Here is a 24,301-nt window from a genome sequence, read left to right as displayed (position 1 = left end):
ACCTCAAAGGGGCGGGATAGAAATAATTTTTTTATTATTTATTTATTATAACATTGTCTGTGCCCACACAGCTGTACCATCTGTACTTTGATGTAAGTATGGTAGTGTTCTCTTGGTGTCCGCTGGAGTTTGGTTCCAGGACCCTCTGTGGATGCCAACATCTGTGGATGCTCAAGTCCCATTAACTACAGTGGCATAGTAAAATGGTGTCTCTTATATAAAATAGCAAAATCAAGGTTTTCATTTTGGAATTTATATATTTTAAAAACATTTTCAAGTCATGAATGCTTGAATCCGTGGATAAAAAAAATCCATGGATATGGAGGGATGACTGTACAAGTATATGGACAGTCTTGTAACACACCATGGCCAGGATGACAGTAGCCATGTTAAACAGAAGAGAGTGTGCTGTGCAGGCAGTGGAAGAGGAGGAACACAGAGGCCCAGAAAGCCAGCTGGAAAGGATTGACTGGCTGGATGTGATTACCCAAGTGCTTCCCACTGGAGTTCAGCCTTCTGGCCTCCAGACATTAATGGCTGTGTATGCTTATCTGTAGCTGAAGACAAGCTGGAAAGCAAGAAGAAAAAGACAGTATTCATTGGTTCTGAGAAATCAGAGCTATGATATGTGTGTGTAGTAAGAAAGAAAACATTCAGTCTGCAATGTGACCTTGCAGCAGGACAGGAGATAACAACTACAGAGAGCAAGAAGGAATGCAAAGCCATGATTTCTGAAGATTTCGTGGGATTTCCGTACCCAGGCAGTGCAGATAATAAAACCATATTGGCCTTTATTAAACTGTAGCCCTAGAGCTAAGTGCATTCCCTTCAGACCCCAAGAGTGCTTGTGAGAAGCCTCATAAATGAAGAGAAATTAGATTTCTAATCTTATGATAGCTAGTTTGGCAGGAACGTAGGATTTGTTGAAGTGGATTATACCACTGGGCTTCCTGCTCTAGAGTCTTGGGCTTGGGAACTGAAGTACAGTACCTGAAGAGAAAAACAGCAATTTTATAATGCTGCATTGGAAGGTGTGTGTGTGTGTGTGCGCACACACGCAAGAGAGAGAATGGTGGTGGTGAGAAGATGAATGAAGGGAAGAGGAGAGAGGCTTCTTAAATTCCAGTTCATGCCAGTACAGTAACCATGGATCTGTCCCAAGTGGTATCTGGCTCTCCTCATGCTTCTGGGCACACTTTGGACCAAGTTTTCTGTTGCGGGTGGGTTGAATGGGATGGGTGATGGACAGATCAACTCCTGGTGGTGTTTTGACTTGCTGGAACTGAAAACCTCTATAAGGGTAGGGGCGGAGGGTTCCAATAAGATGGTCTGCCTCAGGAGGCTTATGGATCCAGATGGCTTCCTAATGGCTCTTGGGGAATTTCCTGCTGCCTTGATAGCTGATCCTGTTGAAGTTCTGGCTGATCTCCGAAATGGAGAAATAGTCAGAGTGGTGGACATGTTCAGTCTCAAGTGTCCCCTCTCACAGGGTGGAGCCCAGCCACCCCCCTGGTTCTCCACAGAGCTGGTGGTGATTAAACAAGTGTGAAGGCAACTAAAGTGGTATTGGCACAAATCATGGAATACATCTGATTGAACACAGGCTAAAGCTTATCTTAGGGCTTATTCTGCAGTAATAGAGGCAGCAAAAATTTTTTTTCCTTCTCTTCTCTGTTGTATATGTAGAGAGCTGGCCAGCAGAGCTGTTTCAAGTGGTCAGGGGTCCTTTACACACAGGCTCAAGAATGGAAAATCCAGATCACATGGCAGCCCACTGGTTCTTACATGCCTGGTGCTTTGTACATAAAATTGCTCAGTTCCACAGTATTATTTATTTATTTATTTAGCACTGTAGATTTGCACAGCCCTGTACATAAAAACAATAAATATATAAGAGTAAACCTGCCTCTGGTGTACAATCTAATTAATAATAGGATAATACGTATAAAATACATAGCAATACAGGAAATGGTTCAATAAAACAGGCAACAAAAAGAGCATCAAATAGCAAATGATAATCATGCGATGCTTGGGAACGCTTCTCTGAACAGGATGGTCTTCAACTCCGTTTTGAAGCTGGTTAAAGAAGTGATGGCCCTTGCTCGTGGAGGAAGAAAGTTCCAGGAGTGAGGGGCAGCAAGTGAAAAGAGGCGAATCTGAGATGGGGCAGAGAAAATCCTGGGCTGGGACAGCTGACCCTGACTACCAGAATGGAGGGCCTGAGTGAGAAGGTGAGGAGAAAGAAGGTCTGATAAATAAGGAGGGGCCAGCCCATGGAGGGCTTTAAACGTCGACAGCAGGAGCTTATACTGAATACGGAAAGGGAGGGGGAGCCAGTGACAGGATGCCAACAAAGGAGAGATATGGTCAGAGTGGTAGGCAGATGTGATAATGTGTGCAGCTGAATGCTGGACAGAAATTAAAGGATGGAGGTGAGAAAGAGGAAGCCCAGCCAGGAGGACGTTACAGTAATCAAGTTGTGAGACCACTAGGGCATGGACCAGAACCTTGGCAGTAGAGGCGGAGAGATATGGTCGGATTTTGGCAATATTGTACAAAAAGAATCTACAACCTTTGGCTGTGGTCTGGATCTGAGGGATACACGACAGAGAAGAATCAAAGATAAAACCAAGACTGCGGGCTTGCTGGACTGGTTGAATAGAAATGTTGTCCACAGAGACAGAAAAGGAGTGTTGAAGGGTGGACTTAGGAGAAAAGACAAGAAGCTCCGTCTTGGACATGTTGAGCTTCAAACGCCAATGGTGCATCCACTGCGAGACAGCTGTGAGACAAGACGAAACTTGCTGATCAAGTCTTGGAGAAAGGTCAGGGGTGGAAAGATACAACTGGGTGTCATCGGCATACAGATGGTAGGAAAAACCAAAAGAGCTAATGAGTTTACCTAAGGACAATGTGTAGAGAGAAAACAGAAGGGGACCCAGAACAGAGCCCTGGGGAACTCCAACAGATAAAGGAACAGAGGACGAAGTCTGATCCCCTGTGACCACTGAAAAATATCTGTCTGACAAGTAAGATCTAAACCAGTTGAGAACAGAATCTGAGAATCCAAGGTCAGAAAGTATATCAACTAGAAGACAGTGATCAACGGTGTCAAAGGCTGCAGACAAATCAAGAAGGATGAGAACAGAGTAAAGGCCATTAGTCTTGGCCCGTAAAAGGTCATTTGAGATCTTAGTGAGAGCTGTCTCAGTAGAATGCCTTGGGCGGAAACCAGACTGAAAGGGATCGAGAATGGAGTTGGCTTCCAGAAACTCAAGATAGCAAGAATAAACAACTCGTTCCAAAACTTTAGAAAGAAATGGAAGAAGAGAAATCGGACGATAGCTAGACAAAGAGGAGGGGTCAAGAGAAGGTTTTTTTCAGAATTGGGGAAATGAGAGCATGTTTGAAGTCCGAAGGGAGGAGCCTGTAAGAGAAGAGAGATTGAAGATATGGAGAAGCGAGGGCAGAAAAGACGGAGCTATGGAAATTAGAAGACGAGTAGGAATTGGATCAAGAGAACAAGTTGCAGGTTTGGAAGAGTTCAGAAGTGTAGAGAGTTCATCCAAAGAAGCAGGAGGAAACACAGAAAATTTTAGGCGAGGGCAATAGAAGATTATGAGCAGAAGAAAGTCGGGAGGGACTATCTCAGAGCGAATAGTGGTAATCTTTGAGATGAAATAATTAGCGAAGTCATTAGGAGAGAATGATGAAGAGACAGAAGGAGAGGGAGGTTTAAGCAGAGTGTTGAAGGTGGAAAACAAACGCTGCAGGCGCCTCTCATTGGTGGAGATCAATGATTTGTAATAATTCTGTTTTGCCATAGAGAGGGTGTGTGAGAAGGAAGAAAGAACAAATTTGTAATGAATAAAATCAGCCCACTGTTTGGACTTTCTCCAAAGACGTTTGGCTGCTCTAGAGCAGGACTGGAGAAACTTAACGATGGTGGTAAGCCAGGGCTGAGGCCTAGTCTTAGAGGAAGAAGTGTGTACAGAGACAGGGGCAAAGTTGTCAAGAGTCGAGGAAAGAGTGGAGTTAAATAAAGACATTGCTGAATCAGCAGAATCCCCAAGTACATTGTTTAATTAAAATTGATATAGATCCAGTGGATGTAACTCTGGTCCCTGTTTGTCCAGTGACAAGTGATATTTTTTTAATTTGTGGACAGGATTCTTGAACAGGTGACAGCCATTATTTGTGTTCTAGAGCCTTGCCTTTCCTGGATTATTAAAAAAAGTGAGAGGGGAGCTGGTTGAGTTGGTCCAGGGCGTTGTGAATGCCTCAATAAAGCACGACAGAATTCCACCTTGCCTGAAGAAGGCTGCAATAAAACAATGGCTTAAAAAGCCATCTCTGGATCCCACCATTGTGGATAATTATTAGCCAGTCTCTAACATCCCATTTTTAGGCAAGGTTCTGAAGTGTGTGGTGGCCTCCCAGCTCTTAGGTTTGTAGATGAAACGGATTATCTAGATCCATTTCAATCTGGCTTCAGACCTTGTTATGAGGCAGAGATGACTTTGGTCACTTTGGTGGATGACTTACACCAGGAGCAAGATGTCTCCCTGTTGGCTTTGCTGGACCTCTTGACAGCTTTTGATATCATTTACCATGGTATCCTTCTGGATCACTTTGTTGGGATGGGACATGGGGGCACTGTTTTACAGTGGCTTTGTTCCTTCTGCTACTTCTGTGCAGGTGGTGTTGAGGGGCTTCTGTTCGACCCCTTTGGCATTGGCCTGTGAGGTCCCTCAGGGATCAATTATGTCCTCATGCTAGTTAACATGTACATGAAACTGCTGGGAGAGGTTGCCCAGAGTTTTGGGGTTCAGTGCCAACCGAATACAGATGACACTTAGGTCTATCACACCTTTCCAGCACATGCCAAGGAAGCTATTTTGGTTCAGACCTATGCCTGTTACCAGTAATGGACTGTATGAGGGCGGACAACTCAGGAATTAATGATTCAGCCTGTGCTGAATGGGATTACACTCCCTCTGAAGATGCAGGTTCATAGCCTGGGTGTGCTCCTGGATTCAACTCTGAGTCTGGAAGCTTAGGTTTCACTGGTAGCTATCAGTGCATTTGCACAGTTAAAGCTTGTGTGCCATCTGTTCCTTAAGATGTCAGATATGACCATGGTGACACAAGCCTTAGTTACATCCATGGTTGTAATGTGCTCTACATGGGGCTGCCTTTGAAGAGTGTTTGGAAACTTCAACTGATTGAAAGAGCTGCAGCCAGATTACTAATGGGTGCTGGCTACAGATAGCAAATAACTGCCTTGTTGCAACAGCTCCACTGGCTGCTAGTCCATTTAAGGGCACAGTTCAAAGAGCTGGGTATGACCTTTAAAGCCCTACACAGCCCAGGTCCAGGTTATGTGAGGGATCATATTTTCTCTTACAAACCATCCCCAGCACTGAGATCTGCTGGGGAGGGCCTTCTCTCTGTCCTACCACCCTGACAGGAACATCCGATGGGAACATGGAAGTGGCCCTTTTCCATGTCTGCCCCCAGGCTGTGGACCTTTCTCAGAGAAGTTAGACTGGTATCATCCCTGCTTTCTTTTTACAGACAAGCAAAGACTTTTCTATTCTGATAGCATTTGATGAGTGACTACCTAAGGCCATGTTACACAATTGTAAGATATAATTGTAATATTGCTTATTGTTTTGCCTCTCTGTGTGTTTTTTTTAAGTGTGTGTGTGTGTGTGTGTGTGTGTGTGTGGTTTGATCCCAGTCTGAAAAAAAAGTGGGCTGGAAGTAATATTATAAATAAATAAATAAAGCTTACCTAATGCTGTTGTAGTAATCCTAAATTAACTAGGAGAAGGACCTTAGCACTGTGGTCCTTGATTCTGTATCTGGTATTTCCAGCGTTGGCTTGGAAAGACTGTCCAGAACCCTGAAGACTTTGCAGAGCTAGATGAAGTCATGCTCAGCCTCTGGCAACTTCCTATATTCCTAATTATTCAGCTATTTCTGTGCATGTGTGTCCTTCTTTAGACAGGTTAGTCCACAATTTGAAGTGCTGTATAATCAAGGTTCAGTTTATGGATAAGAAGATAGCACAGTGGTCTTGACAGTGATATTTGAACAAAGCAGACACAGGCACAGAAATCACTTGATCAGTTTCCTCCAGTATGTACAGTACTTCTATTCAAAGTATAGTTATTACAGTGAGCCCATGCTGTATGCAGGCACACTATATAAGGCTTCAAGCTTACACTGAAGCCATGTGACAGTAAAATATATGGTGTGCAAGCACACACCCCATTGTTTTCAATGGGGTGCAAGCATACGTGGAATTCCCCCTACAAGGGGGGATCCGAAACAGATCCCCCACATAAGGGAAGGGCCCACCGTATATTCAGTTTTTATCTATATGTATAAATAAGCATACACATATATATCTCCTTGTTTATCTGTTTTGGTAATGGGTGTCCTTTCTCTCTCTTTCTCACTCATGCTTTCTTCCTCTTCCCCTCATTCCTTGTATATTCTCTTTTTTACCGATAATGTGTAAATGGACCCACTAATGCCATGGTGTATAGCATGAGTTCCACAGGTGGAACACGATGCCATTTTGCCCAGCACAGGTCAGGGAGGAGGAGGAATAGGTGTGTGCCCATTGCTCCTCTTCCCTGCTGTTTCCCATCCTTCAGCTATCTCTCAGAGAAAGCTGGAAGCTGGAAAATGGCGCTGGGGAGAAGGAGCCTCAGGCGCATGCCTCTGGCTCCTCCTCTCTGCTTTCTCCCGGCTTCCAGCTGCCTCTCTAAGACAGATGGAAGCTGGGAAAAGGGCACTGGGGAGAAAGAAGATGTTATAGGCATATACACTACATTATTTAATATGCTCTTATATATTTCCCTCTTTACTTGACATATTGTGTTTGTTCATTTTTATTTATGCAGGTTTGTATATTTCATTTATTTTTTACCACAGCTTTCATGCTAGTCTGAGGGTTACCTCTTTCAGTTTTTTATTGTTTCTATTTTAATGCAATGCAATTTGTGTTCTTATTTTGCAAAGGCATCTGTAAATAGGTAAAATGAATAATGACATGCCTGCCAATATTGAACCCCTATCCCCGAAAAATAATTCCAGGGTCCCTGCAAAGATTCCTTAGAGGTAAAAGTTCTTAAGTATTAGGCATAAATTGAGAAGAAGGGGCGAAAAACCTCCTTAGCTTGCATTGTTAGGATACCTTTTATTCAGGGTTTCAAACATGAAATAGGCTTAAAGATGCCGTCTTTAAGAAAAGTGCAGGTTGTTCTTCTCTTACAGTGGAAGGCAACTCCATGGCCCTGAAGAAGTGACCCAGAAGGTGCAGTATATATAGGAAAACTGTAGAGGAAACTGAATGAATAATTACATTGAATTTTCAGTGCAGTTGCTCTGGTGAACAGAAAGATGTAGATAATATTGTGTATTTCCTGTTCCTTCACTTTCTTCTGAGGTTTCTAGGCCTTTAATTTTTTTCCTGGCTCTGACAACCTTCTGTTAAAGGTAGAGAAAGGGAGGCCCTTTAAATGTGTGTGTGTGTGTGTTTAAATGTTCAAAGAAATATGTAAAGATCTGCTTTATTTCAGAATTTTGTATAGAGTTTACACTATTCATTGTGCAAGGCAAGCCAATTTGCAGCTGCTCCAGAAGTACTGAAAGTGCTGTTGTCCTTGAATCACAAAGGGGAGCCAGGCCTTCCATCTTCAGTGTTTGTAAAAATGTATAAGTTCGGATATATTAGAATGGGCAATTTTACCAGAGCCTTTCTTCAAAATTGATCCTAATACAGTCAGATTCTTCTTTCCCTGCTTCTTCCTCTTGTCAGCTGGCTGCATCTCTACCTCTCATTACATTTAATACCAGCACTGGCTTCACTCTTTCATTACAATGAAAGTGTTTGAGGGGGGGAAAGGAAAAGAATTGACTATATAGAAAATAAGGGCCCAGTCACAGCCTTGATGTTCTCTAATACACATCACCATAGAAACACCTTGGGCCGTGTGGATTCTTCACAAAGAAAAAGCTATCAAATCTTTCTCCGTTTAGGAAACAAGGTCTGGCCCACAGATAGTCTGGTGTGATGCACATCCCTTTTACTGAAGAGCTGTTGGGAGCTACTTGGGGAATATTGTAAACTTCCTCCTGTTCTTCTAAATCTGTCCCAGTTGAGTGCACACTGTTCAGTTTGTCTGCTCTTGACACTTTCCTCTGTGCTAGATGCACCTCCTTATCTTTCATACTGAATCCTTATCTCAAACTGAATTGTCAATGTTACTTTTGCTATAGAATTCGCCTCCCTCTTATGAGATGCCTCACAAGGTTTCTTGCCACAAGTTATAGCTGCCCCACCAGATGCTGCCATTGGGGTCCAGGATGAGGAAGCTCACTGAGTAATGGTCCCAGCTCACACTGTGCGTCCTACTTCTTAGTAAGAGGTAAAGAAACTTATGATGGGGATTCTTATTTCTACCAAAGAGGTTAGTCATATATAGATTAGATCAGTGAATCGTGCCGTAGAAATGTTGGAAATCAGTTTGATGTTGGCACACTACAAAAACAAGTCCAGGTGTTCATTTTTGGGAATTACACTGTCCCATGTACTGTGCTTATTCTTTTGGAGTCATCAAAGGAATGCGAAGAAATATTTTTGGGGGTGAGGTGAACACCTGCTTGGGAGATATCCTTCAAGAGGTATTTTGTTAAGTCTCATCTCTGAGGACTCTTTATCTGTCTATCTTTTTTCCCCTGAGTTGTTCTCCCTGGTTTCTATTGAAACTGAAAGCAGAGTGAGACAAGGGCAGAGGAATACCATTGGTGATCACCAGCCAACATGATAATATGAGACCAGTAAGCAAATTTCACACAGGAACCTTTGAAGTGCTCAGGGAATATTCCATGCATTGTGCTTTCTGTTGATATAAGGAAGCTTCGTTGTCAGGTGTGGATGATCCTTTGCTACAGTGACACACAGGCTGAGGCCCTTTGTGTTACTTAGATCACCACTTTAAAATTAACTGCTTTTCATGGTTCTGGTATATGACCTATAATGGGACTGTAGGTGATGTGAAATTCCACTGATTCTCCTAGATTTTTTTTTTTACTAATAACCAATAATTTAACTGTGACAACTTTCTAAAGTTACTTGTTCAAATAGAACTCTATAGTGGTGGTTTAGTTCTTCCCAACAAACAGTTTCCAGGATGGGCAGAGAAATACTGTATCTGCTCTGCTTTTGGGACATTGGCCAATAGAATGCCTCTGTGTTCCATCTTGTTCTCTGTATTATTTAACATACACCTAAAACTATGGTGGAGTTTTTTTTAAGTTAAAGTGTGGTAGGTAGAGTCTTGATACCAGTTGTGACCTGACTGATAGTGAATACATTTATCTAGAAATGGTGCAGATGCTGATGGTTGGCAAAACATTTGGAAATACACTTGTCTCTCCATATTCGCTAGGGTTAGTGGCACAAGACCCCCGTGAACATGGGAAAAACATAAATGACAAAAACACCATGTTTTTACCTGGTGTTTTCTTTAGGAATCTCTAGGTCCTCCAGTGCAACTCTGTGGTCAATATCTGCCAGACATTGACTACAGAATTGCACTGGAGGAGCTACAAATGCCTAGTAGAGTATTCTGTCTAGGAATCTCTGGGTCTTTCAGTGCAACGTTTAGTTAAAGTTGACCATAGAGTTGCACTGGAGGACCTAGATATTCCTAAAGAGAACATATCAATCAAATCCGTGAATAATCAAATCCACAAATATCAAAGCTGCAAATATGGAAGGGTGAGTGTAAATTAGTTCTGAATGGAGCTTTATCCTTCCTTAATGGATTAGGGCTTCAACTAGGGAGTGATCTTTTATCTAACCCTCTTCCTTGGTGCTTAGCTTATATTGTGGGCAAGATTTTTTTTTTAAAAAAAAACCCCAAAACAAAGCAGCTTAGGTGATAGACCATTTGTATCCTCTCTGGGACAGGAAAGATCTAGCCCTGATCACTCATACCCAACCTAGACTTGTTGCAGTGTACTTTCTGTGGAGTTCTCTCTGTGTAACATAGTATTCCAAAATTGTTTGAAAATTCCAATGGTATGGTCCAAAATGCCACACTGGAAGTTTTAATAAATGTAGATGAGGAATGGGCAAAGAGGGTTGCAATCCAGTGACTTCTGGAAGGTTGCAGTGTGCCTCAGACAGAGTAGATCTTTTGCATCTAGAGTGAAATTTTGTTGGGGTTATTTGTCCTCTTTTAGCAAACAGGAATAACCCAATATATTTTGCTGTAACACATCCTTAGGGTTTTTATTTGAGAGCTTATTTGGTACCATTTACTTTAACATAGAGATATAGCAGTGTTTGGCCAAGACTTATTATACAGCTCAAGTACTGGCAGAGCTAAAAGCCGTACCTGTTTGGCCAAATAATAAAAGAAAAAAAAATAAGGTTTAACTCTTAGCCAAGCGACCTTAAGTTTGAAAACCAATAGATGGCATACTGAATGTGTTGTCAGTCAATATTAGTCAGTGCAGCTTGGACATTGTCTGCCAAATGAAAATAGTAATGAAACCTCTCTGTAATGTCTCTCTACCTTCTTAAATAGTTCCCTAATCAGACTCTTTTGGCTGTTTTCACAGCTATATAGGGTTGCCATTAGTCCGGACCTCCAAACCGGGACAAATGTAGAACAAAATTTTCAAATGTAGGACCTTTTTTTTTTTGGTCCTACATTTGAAAAAGAGCCTCGCTGGGGGGAAGATTCCTTCTCTGCTTGGGCTCCGTTGGAAGCAGCCCAGACGGAGAAGGAATCCACCCCCAAGGAGGCTTTCTTTTCCCCTTGGGCTCCGTTTTTGACAACGGAGCCCAGGGAGAAAAGAATCCTCGCTGAGGGGAGGATTCCTTCTCCGCCTGGGCTCCTTTGGAAGCAGCCCAGGCGGAGAAGGAATCCGCCCCCAGGGAGGCTTTCTTTTCCCCTTGGGCTCCATTTTGCCAACGGAGCCCAGGGGGAAAAGAATCCTTGCTGAGGGGAGGATTCCTTCTCCACTTGGGCTCCGTTCTTAGCAAGGACGGAGCCCAGGTGGAGAAGGAATCCTCCCCTCAGGGAGGCTTTTTTCCCCCTGCCTGGGCTCCGTTTTTGCTGGCGGGGCTCAGGCGGGGAAAGAAGTCTGGCCTCGGCAGGCGAGGCTTCTTTCCCTCCCTCGGCTCCAGCGGAGGCAAAGAGGGGAAGCCCCCCCCCCCCCCCCAAAGGGAGGCGGCCAGAGGCGGCTCTCCCCTCCCCCCCCGCCCCGCCGTTGCCACCTTTGCAAAAAAGCCCGGGGGGGGGGGGAAATCCCGGGGACGGGGCCAACCCGGGGCGGGACCGTGCGGACCCGCCCAAAACCGGGAAAGTCCCACCCACAGGCGGGATATGGCAAGCCTACAGCTATATCATATTCTTTTCACCTAATCTCTTTCATAAGGTTTCTCCAGTTGTATTGCCCTTTAATTTTATTCCCTCTGGAAGGAATGAACCTATAGCCCCCAAAGATGAGGCTTTAGTATCTGTGTAATACACTAAAAGAAAAGAAGAAGACGAATTGCTTCATTTCTTGGATAATTGACAGAGATACTATTCTTGGACTGTTTGTTTTTAAAGAGGGCTGACTTTTTCATTTTCTGAGCTATGGAAAGACTATTTGCACAAAATAAATTGTGGGGATGGATAAGTAGTTGATGTAGATCCCCTACAATGACATCTGTATGTAGCAAACTCTGGTGAATGCAGCTTACTGTGGCATGAGTATAACCACTTGGTAAGGTCTTTTATTGCAACACCCTTCTAGGGAATGCAGAGAACATTTCTGTTTCCCTTTATTTCTGATGAGGTGACGTGTGTTAATGTTCTCTTTGTCATTTTGGTGGGATGATATGTGACTGGTTTGCTGAATGGTCATAGGTATGCTGTGTTTCCCACTTAGTAAATGGCTACCTATATTCAACTTACATTAAGATTAATGCTATGTATTAAGCGAGTCCCACACTTTCATTTTTTTATCCTTTCAGAGCATATTCTTCTTTCATCCTCTTTCCCAACTTCTGTAGCTACACTGTCCCTTGTTGTGATGTGATTCAAATAAATACAGTTGGCCCTTCATATCCATGGATTCAAACATCCATGGCTTGAAAATAATAATAATAATAATAATAATAATAATAATAATAATAATGAATTCCAAAAGCCAAATCTTGATTTTGTTATTTTATATAGGGGACACCACTTCACTATGCCATTGTATTTTTGGGACTTGAGCATCCATGGATTTTAGTATATACATGAGGGGTCCTGGAACCAAAACCCAGCGGATACCAAGGGCCCACTGTATAGTGTATTTTGTGTATCTAGTATATATGTAGACTACAAATTCATGTAGAGGGAAAACAAATTGTTTGAATCAGATTGTTGTCACAATGAAGTTATTGACTGCCCGAGAACTGATCTGTGTAGAAGGTGATGCGAGCTAAAGGTAGTTTTGTGGGTTCTTTACTCCTTGGGGAGGGAGGAAATTAGCTCATCCGCTTGACCGGCAAGCATTTAATTTCATCCCGGATGGTGGCAGGTGTCAGGCAGCCAATTTCACAGAATCCTTACTTTGGGTTGCTTCTCTGTGCTGTTTAGAAAGACAGAAACAGTGAGTTGTTTTGTGCCTTTCTGTCAGCTCCAGTGCTGAACTGAACTATGGCCAGCAAGAACATTTGTCCCACCTCACCGGTCCCCCTCTGATAAATCATTGTAATAATAAAGGCCAGCCCTCAAGAAGAAGTTGCGCTTACTGAGTAGGCTGCCAAACCAGAGTAGCCCCAAGAAGAATGGGAGACTCAGCGGCCCTTGATGACAAATGAGGACTCTGGCTTCCTCATAAACACCTCGGTCTCAAGCCAAGATGTTTATGGGCATGAAGGATGTTTATTGTCTTGTACTTACTCTACCGCTTCTGCTGGGTTATTGCTTAAGTCAAAAATAATAATAAAATTGTGTGTGTGTGTAGCGATTTATTTTTGTGAGCAGACAGGACTCCCTGCAGTCTTAGTGGCTTCACTATGAAGGCTTTAAATAATCAGCTTGCTAAGAAAAGGAAAGAAGAAAGACAGCTTGGCATTGGTCTGACTGTACAACAACTGTCTAGCTAGAGCTGCTAGAACAAGGATCACTCTGTTCATTCAAAAGAGCCCGGCAAACTTTTAGGAGGCAAAATGGAGAAACAACTGGCTGTTTATTTGGGGGGCACTTTGAACAGCTCTCCTTGTTTTGTGTTCATGGATACACCAGCTTGATCACTTGGAGAAAGATAAGGATGAACTGTGGGAAGCTGGCTGCCATTTTCATTGTCACGGGTGCTTTGAAAAGGACATACAGCTCCTTCCATTGCAGGTCTTTGTGTGGCTGTGTTATTGTACCATCTCTTGAGAATGTGAGCTGGCCATTTAGGGAGTTTTGAGCAGGAAGGGAAAGGCCAGGCACAATTTCTACAAAAGGGTGCTGCAGAGCACTGGGAAAGTAGGTGTTTACCAAAAATCAAAGGCACAAATTGATACATTCAAGTTGTAGTGCATTATACTGTATTTAGAATTTAAGAAAATGTATTCAAACTTATGGGGCTTTGTAGTCCAGAGAGGCTTTGGAAGCTCTTTTCTAGCACCAGGAAAGGGGGGAGGGGGTTAATAGCCAAATAACTTTGTTCATATAAAGCAGAGTTTATCAACCAAGGCTCCCTGGAGCCCTGCAGACCTGTGAAAGGTTACTAGGGGTTCCATGAGAGACTGAACCCCCCCCCCAACAAACTTGTTTTGTGTTGAAGATAAAATAATATTTATGCAAGGAATCCCTGAGACCCAAACCTTATTTCCCTACATGGCTTGGGCCCGAGCTACTTGAAGGAGCGCCTCCTCCCACACAATCCGCCCCGCACTCTCAGAACATCAGGAAAACATCTATTAGAATGTCCGAGAGTGAGATTGTCAATAACTCACAAGAGATCATATACATCGACAGCACCGACTCTCTGGAACAATCTTCCCGACGAAATGCAAGTCTGCCCTACTTTGGATGCCTTCAAGAAGGCTCTGAAGACATATTTATTTCGAATAGCATACCCGTCTGACTCTCTGTAGTCACTATTCTTGATAGAATTGCATTTTATTACTGATAGATTTTTGATCATTGGAAAAGCGGTATATAAATAAAGTATTATTTATTTATTTATTTATTTATTTCTAGGGTTCCTCCAGGGTAAAAAGGTTGAGAAAGGCTAATCTCAGGCTGGTTCTTCTCAGGGAGCAACAGCATGTCCTCTGGTCTTTTCTTTCTTATCACATATGCCATATATTTTATATGCTGTTAGTTATAAGTCACTGTAGCATTGTACAGCACTTTGCAGAATCAAACTCTGGCAGCTATATCCCTACCCCCCCACCCCGGCTTACAATACCACTCCTTTTTAGGCTCCATGCCTTAAGAATATTAGCTGGTGGGAAACTTAACTTCATAGTTAAAAATGCTCTTCATTTTTAAAAAGCTGTTTTCCTGCATCTTCATGTAAATCATATTAATTGCTGGTGCTCTCCATAAATCACTAACCTTTCCTTTTCTTTTCTCTTCTTGTTGCCAAGCCTGCAGATTTAGATGCCTGGGTAAGCTCTTCTTGTCTCTACTTGCACGTACTCTCTCTATGCTACACTTTGTTAGCGGTCATTTTATTAGATATACTGTACAATTGTTTCATTTATTTGTGCTGCTACTAGACAAATACAATCACTATTGGTAATCACCGTGGCGGAATTTTGGTCATTATGTTTTAAAAGATGTTAAGGTGTAACACTTTATAAAATATTCTTCATGATGCTTAACAACTGTTAAAACCAAGCTTGGCTTGGTGAGTTTGTTGACCAAACCCATAGGTGATGGATGGATGGAATGAATAAACATATCTTTAATACTAGTTTTTCAGAACTGTAATAATATATATTTTTAATTTCCTTCAACATGAAGTGCAGGGTTGGTATCCTGAATGAATTATGCTGATAGGAAGTAGAGGAGGAGACAAAAAACTTCAGAATGACTTGGCAGGGATAAGAAGTCTGGAAGAATAATAAGTGAGAACCCTATTAAATACTTCTAACAGGCAAAAAGTTAACTAATGAAATGCAGTTATCATTTGTAGTCCTCTCCATTATTTCAGACCTGTGTGCCAAGAACTATATTCATGTTTTCTACTCTGCAAGCATGGAGTTCATTTGCAGAAGAAAGTTACTAACCTAACAGGTATTTGCAGATTGGATGTAGGTTTGGATCAGTAACTGTTTATTACTTCTTAACAGCCAGGTGTAAGGTCTCAGTCTAGAATTATGTATCAAGCATCAGTAGCTGACAAATGTTCCTGATGTTAAAAGATTATGAAGTTTATCGCACCGGGGTTAAAACGTCCCCTGGTGCGTTGTAACGTGCCCGTGTGGGGGCACGCAAGGAGCGTGATGGGAATGCGATGGGGCCCAGAATGCCATTTTACTGCACACTGGAACGCCGCCTTTGCTGCTGGGCGTTCCCATCGCATTCCCGTTACGTTCCAGAGGGCACCATTTCTGGGAACTGTTTCAAAGCGTCCCCAGAAATGACACCCTCTGGAATGCAACGGAAACGCGATGGGAACACCCGGCAGCAAAGGCAACGTTCCAGTGTGCGGTAAAATGGTGTTCTGGGCCCCCATCGTGTTCCCATCATGCTCCATGCGCGCCCCTGTGCGGGCACATTAGAACGCACCGGGGAACGTTTTAACCCCGGTGTGATAAATTTCATAGACAAGAGGAAAACAGTCATCAATAGTGATGAAAAACTACTCTCTAAAGCTGCAGAGATAATGCAGTTTGATACTCCTTTAACTGCCTTGGCTCAGCCCTATGGAATTCTGGAAACTGTAGTTTTGTGAGACATTTAGCCTTCTCTGTCAGAGAGTTCTGGGGCCACAACAAACTACAATTCCCAGAATTCCATAGCACTGAGCCATGGCAGTTAAATTGGTGTCAAACTGGATTATTTTTGCAGTGCAGATGCAGCCTGTACATGATTAATGTAAATGAATTATTTCAAAAATCTATCACTATAATTTCAGCTATTTTTCCATGTGTATTTGCTATTTATTAATGTTCTTGTGACTTTGTCAGTTTGATTATTCAGAAAGCCCTTGTGTTCCACATACAATCCAAATCTGCCAGGTGTCCTTCCCCCTCAATTGTATTTCACCAAAAGTTTTGTTCTTAACAGCCCAATTGTATGCCTATCCATTAGTATTAGCTACCAAGTAACCATGAACAGGACCAAAAAAGACTCTCCTGTTGTCATATTTGTATTTCTACCAGCTGCCTGTTCTTGTGCTTGGTGATACAGGAATGTAGGTGATTCTCATATAGAGTGAGTCTTGAGAGTAAATTAAGCTAAAGTGAAATACATTGGTGCAGAAAACCCAATGTCTTACGAAAGAATTCACACAATATACAGTGAACTTTCTTTCCAATATCATGGCTGGAGGGAGGACGGAAAAAGAAGTCATTTCAATGCTTGTTCACAGACACCAGCATTATTTATAGCCAGCTGTAAGAAGAGCAAGCAAATAACCTGATGGGTATTCATTTGAAAAATCTTGCTTTTATGTTGGTTTCCTATGGAGGAACTCTGACCTGAGACAGACAGGCAGGAAGCGACGTGCTGGTGCCGCTTCTAGGGTTTGGGAGCGCATACCAACCGCACGCTCCCGAAACCTAGCACATAACAGCGGCCCCATGATGGTGCCGCCATCATGATGTAAGCGACATGTAGTGTACAGACATCGCTGCATGTCGCTTACATCACTGATGCGCCACAGTGTGACAGTGGCGCACTTGTGACGTCCGCTTCATGGACTTAAAAGAATTAATTTTTTCTGGGTTCTTTTTGGTGCGGAGGGATGCCGTGGAGTTTGACTGCTGCGGCGTCCCTCGGGAACAAAAATGGGTGGTTCCAGCCCACCCTTTTGGGGCGGTCTGTCCAGCCCCCCTCTCTCTTGTCTTTTCCTCTCTTAACTTGCTGGCATGTACATTTACATTAGAGGTGGGTAAGATCCTCTCCTTCCTTTCTGAGCAATCTGAGTAAAGAAATACAGTTGGCCCTTCTTATATACAGATTTTTATACACGGATTCAACCGTACATGGTTTGAAAATGTTCAAAAAAAGTATAAATTTCAAATATCAAACCTTGATTTTCCATTTTTTAAAAGGGACACCATTTTGCTCTGTCATTATATTTAATGGGACTTGAGCATACATGGATTTTGTTATCCACGGGGGATCTTGGAACCAAACCTCAGCATATAACAAGGGTCCACTGTATGAAATATCTGGGTTATGTGAATAATTTCTGAAAAATGAAGCTCCTTTTTGTCCTCTGTTGAATATAGGGAAAGTCAATACATATTTTTATTATTCTATGGATTTCAATAGGTATTTGTTTTATACGTTTTTATATATTTTTATATTTATAGAACCACGTATAAAACCAGTAAAGATACAGGTATATGGTTTTATATGTGATGTATTCTTTGTTCTTCCCTGCCTTGATCCACAGGGATAGGTAGGTAAGAAATAAATATCATCATCATCAACAACTGCAAAACAGAAGCTGGTGTCTCAGTTCTCCTCTTGCTTCCCCCCAACCGCTGTATGGCATGATCCCAGCTCCCCTACATATTTCCCTCTTCTTCGGGCACTTGTTTCCTTGTTCTTTCTATATGCACACTCTCACAGTCCATTTTTAAAAAAAGAAAAATGGTTTGATAATTTCATGGATAATTTATGAATTGATGTTTTTGTACCTGTGATTTCATTCTTAAACCCATAAACTGCTTTAGGCAGGGGTTTTGTATTTTGATGACATGCAAGCCTGCTTGCACTGAGTAGCAGTTTGGGGAATCAGAAGGAAGTGGAAGCTGGGACTAAAAAGTAGTAAGGATCAGAAAGGGGTCAAGAAGTATGAGTGTACTAGGATTGTCCCTGATTGGGCTCCTTCCAGTTGGGCTAGGACTATTCTGTTTGCCAACTCAGTTTTGCTGAAGCACAATGGCTGGTGGAACCACAGTAAAGATACAGCTTACCGTATATACTCATCTATAAGTCAAAAAAGTTATGCCCAAAATTGACCCCCAAATCCCAGGTCAACTTATTTATAGGTCAGTATGGTAATGTGATAGCAGCTCTTTCAGATTTCCCCATGCAGTCAGGAGAGCAATTTCTTTCTCTTTTGAGCCAAGCAGAAAGCGTCCTGGGTGACTGATGGATATTGCTGTTTGTTTAAGAGTCCCACTCCCGCCCGCACGCCTTGCTGTCTGGGGAATGAAGGCTAAAACAAAAAATGAAATGCGGAAGCAAAAAGCCTCAATTAGAGTCCCTTTTGCCATATTATTATTATTATTATTATTATTATTATTATTATTAGCACACATACACACAATGAAAGAGCTTCCAAGTTTTACCCGCGACTTATCCATGGGTCATGGCAAAATCCATAATTTTGGCCCCAAAACCTGCCCTTGACTTATACAGGAAGTCAACTTATAGTGGGTATATATGGTATTTGCCTGCCACACCAGTGTTTTGTAACACAACTTGGCAGCATATTAAGATATGGTGCTCCTTTCAGTACAGGCTTCTAGGAATCTTTTTCTGATTCTCTTTGTTTCTTCTTCTGCAGTGTTGTAGAGTGAGGTAGTAGGGCTGATTATCACTGTCTCAGAAATACAGATTCTGCCACCTACTCTTTTTAGAAGTCTGGAGCTTGATTATCTTGCTATAGAACTATGCATTTCATTGTATGACATACTAATTTTGGCACCACACAAGAAGTTCAAATCATTTATGTTTCTTGCCAAATGTTCTGTAAAATTGTGACACCGGTTTTGGGTGCCTTATTGAAGAAAACAAAACATAGAATTGTACTTCTGTCTACCATAAGATCTGAAATAATGTAAAAAAACAAAAACCTTCTCATTAGAGAATTAGTGTGTCAGATTGTTTAAATTCTGGACAGATGTAAGTGTCCATGTATAATAATTGGAGTTAATTTAAATCATTTCAAATACATCAAATGTTCACCCATATATTTCTGTCACTCCCATTGTCTGGGAATAATCCCCTTATCTATGTTCTGTTTCTCTGAAGAGTTAAATACTGTCCCTAGCTGATGAACACTTTAATAAATGGCACATAGCTGGGCATTAATTTTGTGGTTGTTCAGAAATATTATCTTCCAAATCACTTGCATCTTCTATTCACAAAATTTATCACAATGGAATATGTGAAGTCCTCCTAGGTCAAGCTGTTGCTTCTGGATTTAGGAGAAGGAAGATGATAAGAGTTGCTCTTGGAGGAGCAAAATGGCTTTCACTTAAGGACTCTTCTTTCTTTAGAATGGAATTGCAGCCCTTCACATTAATCCTCATTGAATCTCCATTGTTACAGGAATAATGGCTGTAGTTCGTGTTATGGAATTGACTTGCCTTGATATTTATGTGAGCCACAAGAGTGATTAATGTGCTGATTTTGAAGATGCAGGCAATACAGAAGTGTTCAGATGGTAACATTAATTGGTTAAACGAATTCATAGTAATGTATAACAAGCTTTTGAGCTGACAGTACTTTCAGGAGGAGGAAGGAATTGCTTTGTGAAGCTTTAAAAGCAGGTGCATGATTGCTTCCGTGTTTCAGTTTCACCGTTCTATTTGTTCCCAAGTGTCCTTACTGTAAGTTTTAAATGTCTCAAACCTCTTGGTCTTCCTGAGAAGAAAAGTTAAAGCTCAGATAGAAGATTTTTACTACTTGTTTAGCAGTTAATTGTGGTTAAGAAATCACATGTCTTGTTTTAATTCAGATCTTTTTGGCTCTTAAGTACATCAGTCAATTATTTTATCACCTCCCTTTTTCTCATTGTTGGGGTGTTGCTGTGGTAGCCAGCTCTGAGCATCTTGTTAGTTTTCTTTTCTATTTGTTATACTTATAGCATTTGTGGGGTGAGGAAATCAAGGAATAAATCAGCAAAGATCAGTGTACTTGATCATTAGCAAAGAGGTTAGGAATGGTAGTTATCATTATCACATTAAGGATTTGGACCAGGAAATCTGGAAAGCTTTCTCAGCCAAGTGGAGTTTCTCACATTGTGTAGTGTTTAGAGTATCAAATGCGTTCATGTCCATGTTGGCCTTGCATCAACAGAACAGCAACTCAGACTTTTAAATAAAAATCAGGATATAATATTTTTCTATCAAAATATCCTTTTCCCCCCTGCTGGTATAGGCCTTTTACATGAAGAAAAAAAAATCTGAAACTTTGTTGGTTATCTGTGGTGTCCATCTGTGGTGTCTGAAATTGTAATTTCTGCAGCCGTCAGTTTGTTCTGGGACATCACAGACTTCTCACTTTAGGTAGGGAATAAGTATCAGAATAAAGGGGGGCGCTTAATAGATATCCCGTATTCATACAAAATGTCCCTGGTTGCCTGACCCAGTTTTGTAATGTTTGATATGGTGAATTTTTTAAATGACACCCTCTCTAGCTATACCATACATATTTTAAGCATCACAACAAAACCAACAAGATCATATATTTTACTTCTCAGGAATAACAGCTGAAGGTAAAGTAAAAAAAGAAAGAAAAAAGAACCTCAACGCATATTTTAAAGCTGAATAGAATATCATGCAGTTAATTTCCCTTTCTTCCATAGCTTTCCCACAAGGATCATTTTAAAATGAACAAGTTATTGGGAACAAGTTTGCAAGTAAAAACTCCCCCTCTAATCTATAATGTAAGCTATACTGTGGAGTTGGTGAGAAGACAGTTCAAGAGATTTGTCAGCATAATTGTGTTAATACTTCTATCCTTCCAGATTCTTAGTTTTAGATCTTCATTGCTCTAGAAGGGAAACTTTGCTTCTTCTTCGTGGTCTCTGCGAATCATACAAATGGGTTTCACTGCGCCTGCGCAGTTCTGTTCAGAAACTTCTGGAATCACTGGGCAAAGTTTACTTTGCAACATATAGAAACTTTTTGGCGGTAACTAGGAAAAGCTGTGATTATTATGTAAAGAAATCATATTAGTCTCTCATACCATCTCTTTCTCATGGATGGGGATGCACTTTCTTCCCACACTAGCTGGAATAAAAACCAGAAGTAAGGTCAAAATCAGAAGTATAAAATTGCTATCTATTGCACTAGATGTTCTTGGACTGAAACTCCTATTGGTCCTATCCAGAACATTCAGTGTTGAGGGAGGATGGAATTTGGGGTCCAGCATCTGGAGGCTCAGACATTCCCCATCACTGTATTATACCAGACTGCCTGGGACATAACATTTTAATTACTCAATCTGGAAATAGTTTGCTTGACTTAAATTGGAAACTAGTGAGACTGAAACAGTTATTTTGCAGTAATAAGAATTTGCTAGCCTAATTTTAATTGACTTTGGAAGGGCCTATTAGCTAGCAAAGAAGTAGTCAGATGGCATATTGTAAGCCTATGACTCTATCTGTTTGCTTTTAAAAACTTTTTGTAAACAGTATCTTGATGGAATTGTGGTGTGTATTGCATATGAACTAAGGTTGGGAGGGTCTGGTGCTAGCAAAAAGGTGATACATTATGAGCTTGTGGTCCTTTACATGTTCAGAATCAGTACCGTCACCAGGGGGAGCGGAGGGTTTGGAACGCACCAAGTGACACCCAAAGAGGGGGTGACACCACTGCTTCTCAAACATGCATTCTGGCAGAAATATGCTGTGGCAATTGCCTTTGTCTCTTTAAAAGTGCTGAAAATATTAGTAGGGTGAAGGTCAGTGAGGGGAGAAAGGAGAAGCCCCCATTTTTAAAAAATAAATTTCAAAATTTAAAATACATAATTAAAAAAATAATTTTTAATTTTCTCTAAAAACATTACCTTTATCAAATTTTCACTTTAACCATATGAAACTATGCATATGCAAATACATTTATTCTGTGTTTATGATATTGTCATTTAAAGGTATCATTTTAATTTTGCTTGTTGTTTATGTCACAACTATTACCATTACATTTGGTGATATATGGGAATTATGATTTATGGATAACATTAGTACAAAAATAAATATTACTAAGGATTCTGTATGGTGTAGTCTGGGAGGAGGTCAATGAGGGGGTAGAGGGTGACACCATGAGTCACCACACTGGATAACACCCACTCTAGTGATGCCACTGTTCAGAATGCTCCCTGATGAAAAAGATTTACCTAAGCCGGGGGTTCCCAAACCTTGTTCTTCCAGACATTTGGGACTTCAGCACCCAGAATCCCTGACTGCTAGCCAAGTTGGCTAGGGCTTTTGGGAGTTGAAGTCCAAACGCCCGGGGTGGGAGGAGAGAGACTAGAGAAATACCTATCCTTGGTGATGCTATTGTTTCTCATTAGAGAGAAGGTTGAAGAAAATTATTTGCAGTTAGTATTTTTAGATGCTATCTGGCATCCTCTTAATGAGTTACAATGGGATACTTTCTTTCTGCTTCCCACATTGATGTACAGCTCCCCCTCTGTTTTCGCTGACTTCAGATCTGCAACTTCGCATATTCGTGAGGAGCAAACGGAGAGGTTTAAAATGGGGTGCACGCCCGAGGCCACTCATGGGCATGCACCCTTGTTCAAGATTATGGGGATTGAATATCTGTGAGTTTCTGTTTTCGCCGGGGGCTGATTGTAAAAGTTTACCTGGTGAGCACTATAGAACAAGAGTGACTTGGGGTAGCTGGGGCCCTGGATCACTTACAAAAGGGAGGTGTACATATGGGAGCTCTTTTGTTGGCAGCTTGGTTTTGCTGGTGAATCAGGCTTAATGGTGGTGACAGGTCAAGAGGAGCCCTCTCTAGGATCAGAGCAGCCCTGTCAACCTTGAGTGGCATCCTCATGTCTCCATCCCAGCTGGCATGACCGAGGCTGGGGTCTCAGAGGCAGCAACACCAATGCACCACTCTCCTTTGCTCTCATGTCACACCTGGGAGATGGGGATTAGAAGAGACTAAATATTACCAAACTTAGGAGAGATAAAGAGAAAAGACATCTGCGCTTTGTTTCTCCCTTGCCCATTTCTTTCTTGGCAGCATCACACAGCTCCAAGATGCTTGTGAATACATAGTAGCTAGCCACCTGGAACATTTTCTTCAGTTACACCACTGATAGTCCAGCCTTGTAGAACAGACATGCAATCAGTCCAAGTCAGAGTATCTCAGACTCTTATCTTGCCAACCTTTTCAAGATAAAGGTGTTAAATGGAATTGTTGACCTGAAACCTTCATTCTAAAAAGAGTTTATTTTTCTTCTCAACGGCCTGGTGTAGTGTAGCCTGGATCTGTGCCCTGCCTTCCTCCTCCCTGTGCACCTCCTTTCTTAATGTTCCTGGTTTGGCTTTCTCTTCTGTTAACATCTTTTTTTGTATTTTCTCCTAGTCCAAGGAGCTACAGTTTAAGGATGAAGAGCTGAAGCGCAGAGACACCTTCTATAAGGAGCAGTTGGCCCACATTGAGAAGAAGGTGAGGTGGTGTTGTCTGTTACTTGCAGTTGCTGAATGCTAACAGGATCAGATGTCAATCTGAGTGGATCAGGAGAGAAGAGAAATGAGAACCATTGTGCTGAAACTTGGAACTGTCAGGTTCTATTATGTATCCCTTGAGGCCCTCTTCCTCATCACACACTGTTAAACTACTTCACAAGCCAAACCTTTTAAACAACTTGCATTTAAAAGATAATTGGTTTTTAACTGGATTAATTTTTTTAAATGCTATTTTATAATTCATAGTGTCCACCCTCCATCCCCCACACCACTGTGAGGCTAGGTTGAAAGCAAAGTTACCTTTTTAAAATTCCCTTTGTTATAAAATCTGTAGCTTAAAAAAACTGTGTAAGTAACCTCAGATCATTTTATACATATGAATTAAAGTTGTTATTATTAATTTATCTCTGGGGAAACCAATGGATCAAAGTGTGTTGCTGCAGACTGCTGTCTGCTCCTTTGCTAGATAAGCCTTTGAAATGAACATGATTTAAAGAGATACTATCAAGCATCTTTTCAGCCTGAAATGACCTTTGGAAATCCATTTAGGGATTTGAATCTCTCCCTTGAATGTGGCGTTTGCTTCTCTGTTTAATTGTTTACCATGATGAGTTTTTAAATATTAATGGCATAAGAATTGGAACAACCACGCTATTCCTTAGGAACTAATGTG

General features: G+C 41.5%; 1 protein-coding gene across 2 annotated transcripts in view; it reads left to right on the top strand.

The window, feature by feature from the left end:
- CHCHD6 (coiled-coil-helix-coiled-coil-helix domain containing 6) overlaps positions 1–24,301 on the top strand; it is a 306,582-nt gene that overhangs the window by 90,390 nt on the left and 191,891 nt on the right. The window contains exons 5-6 of one of the 2 annotated variants that reach the window (XM_042455668.1): positions 14,657–14,677; positions 23,525–23,608. In XM_042455668.1, coding sequence (XP_042311602.1) covers positions 14,657–14,677; positions 23,525–23,608 — 105 coding nt within the window. The remainder of the gene's footprint in view (positions 1–14,656; positions 14,678–23,524; positions 23,609–24,301) is intronic. The other variant, XM_042455669.1, reaches the window with a different exon arrangement.

This window comes from Sceloporus undulatus, chromosome 2 (assembly GCF_019175285.1).
Source record: "Sceloporus undulatus isolate JIND9_A2432 ecotype Alabama chromosome 2, SceUnd_v1.1, whole genome shotgun sequence".
NCBI lineage: Eukaryota > Metazoa > Chordata > Lepidosauria > Squamata > Phrynosomatidae > Sceloporus > Sceloporus undulatus.
Note: the sequence above shows the minus strand (reverse complement) of the source record. Positions and strands in the feature narration are given on the sequence as shown.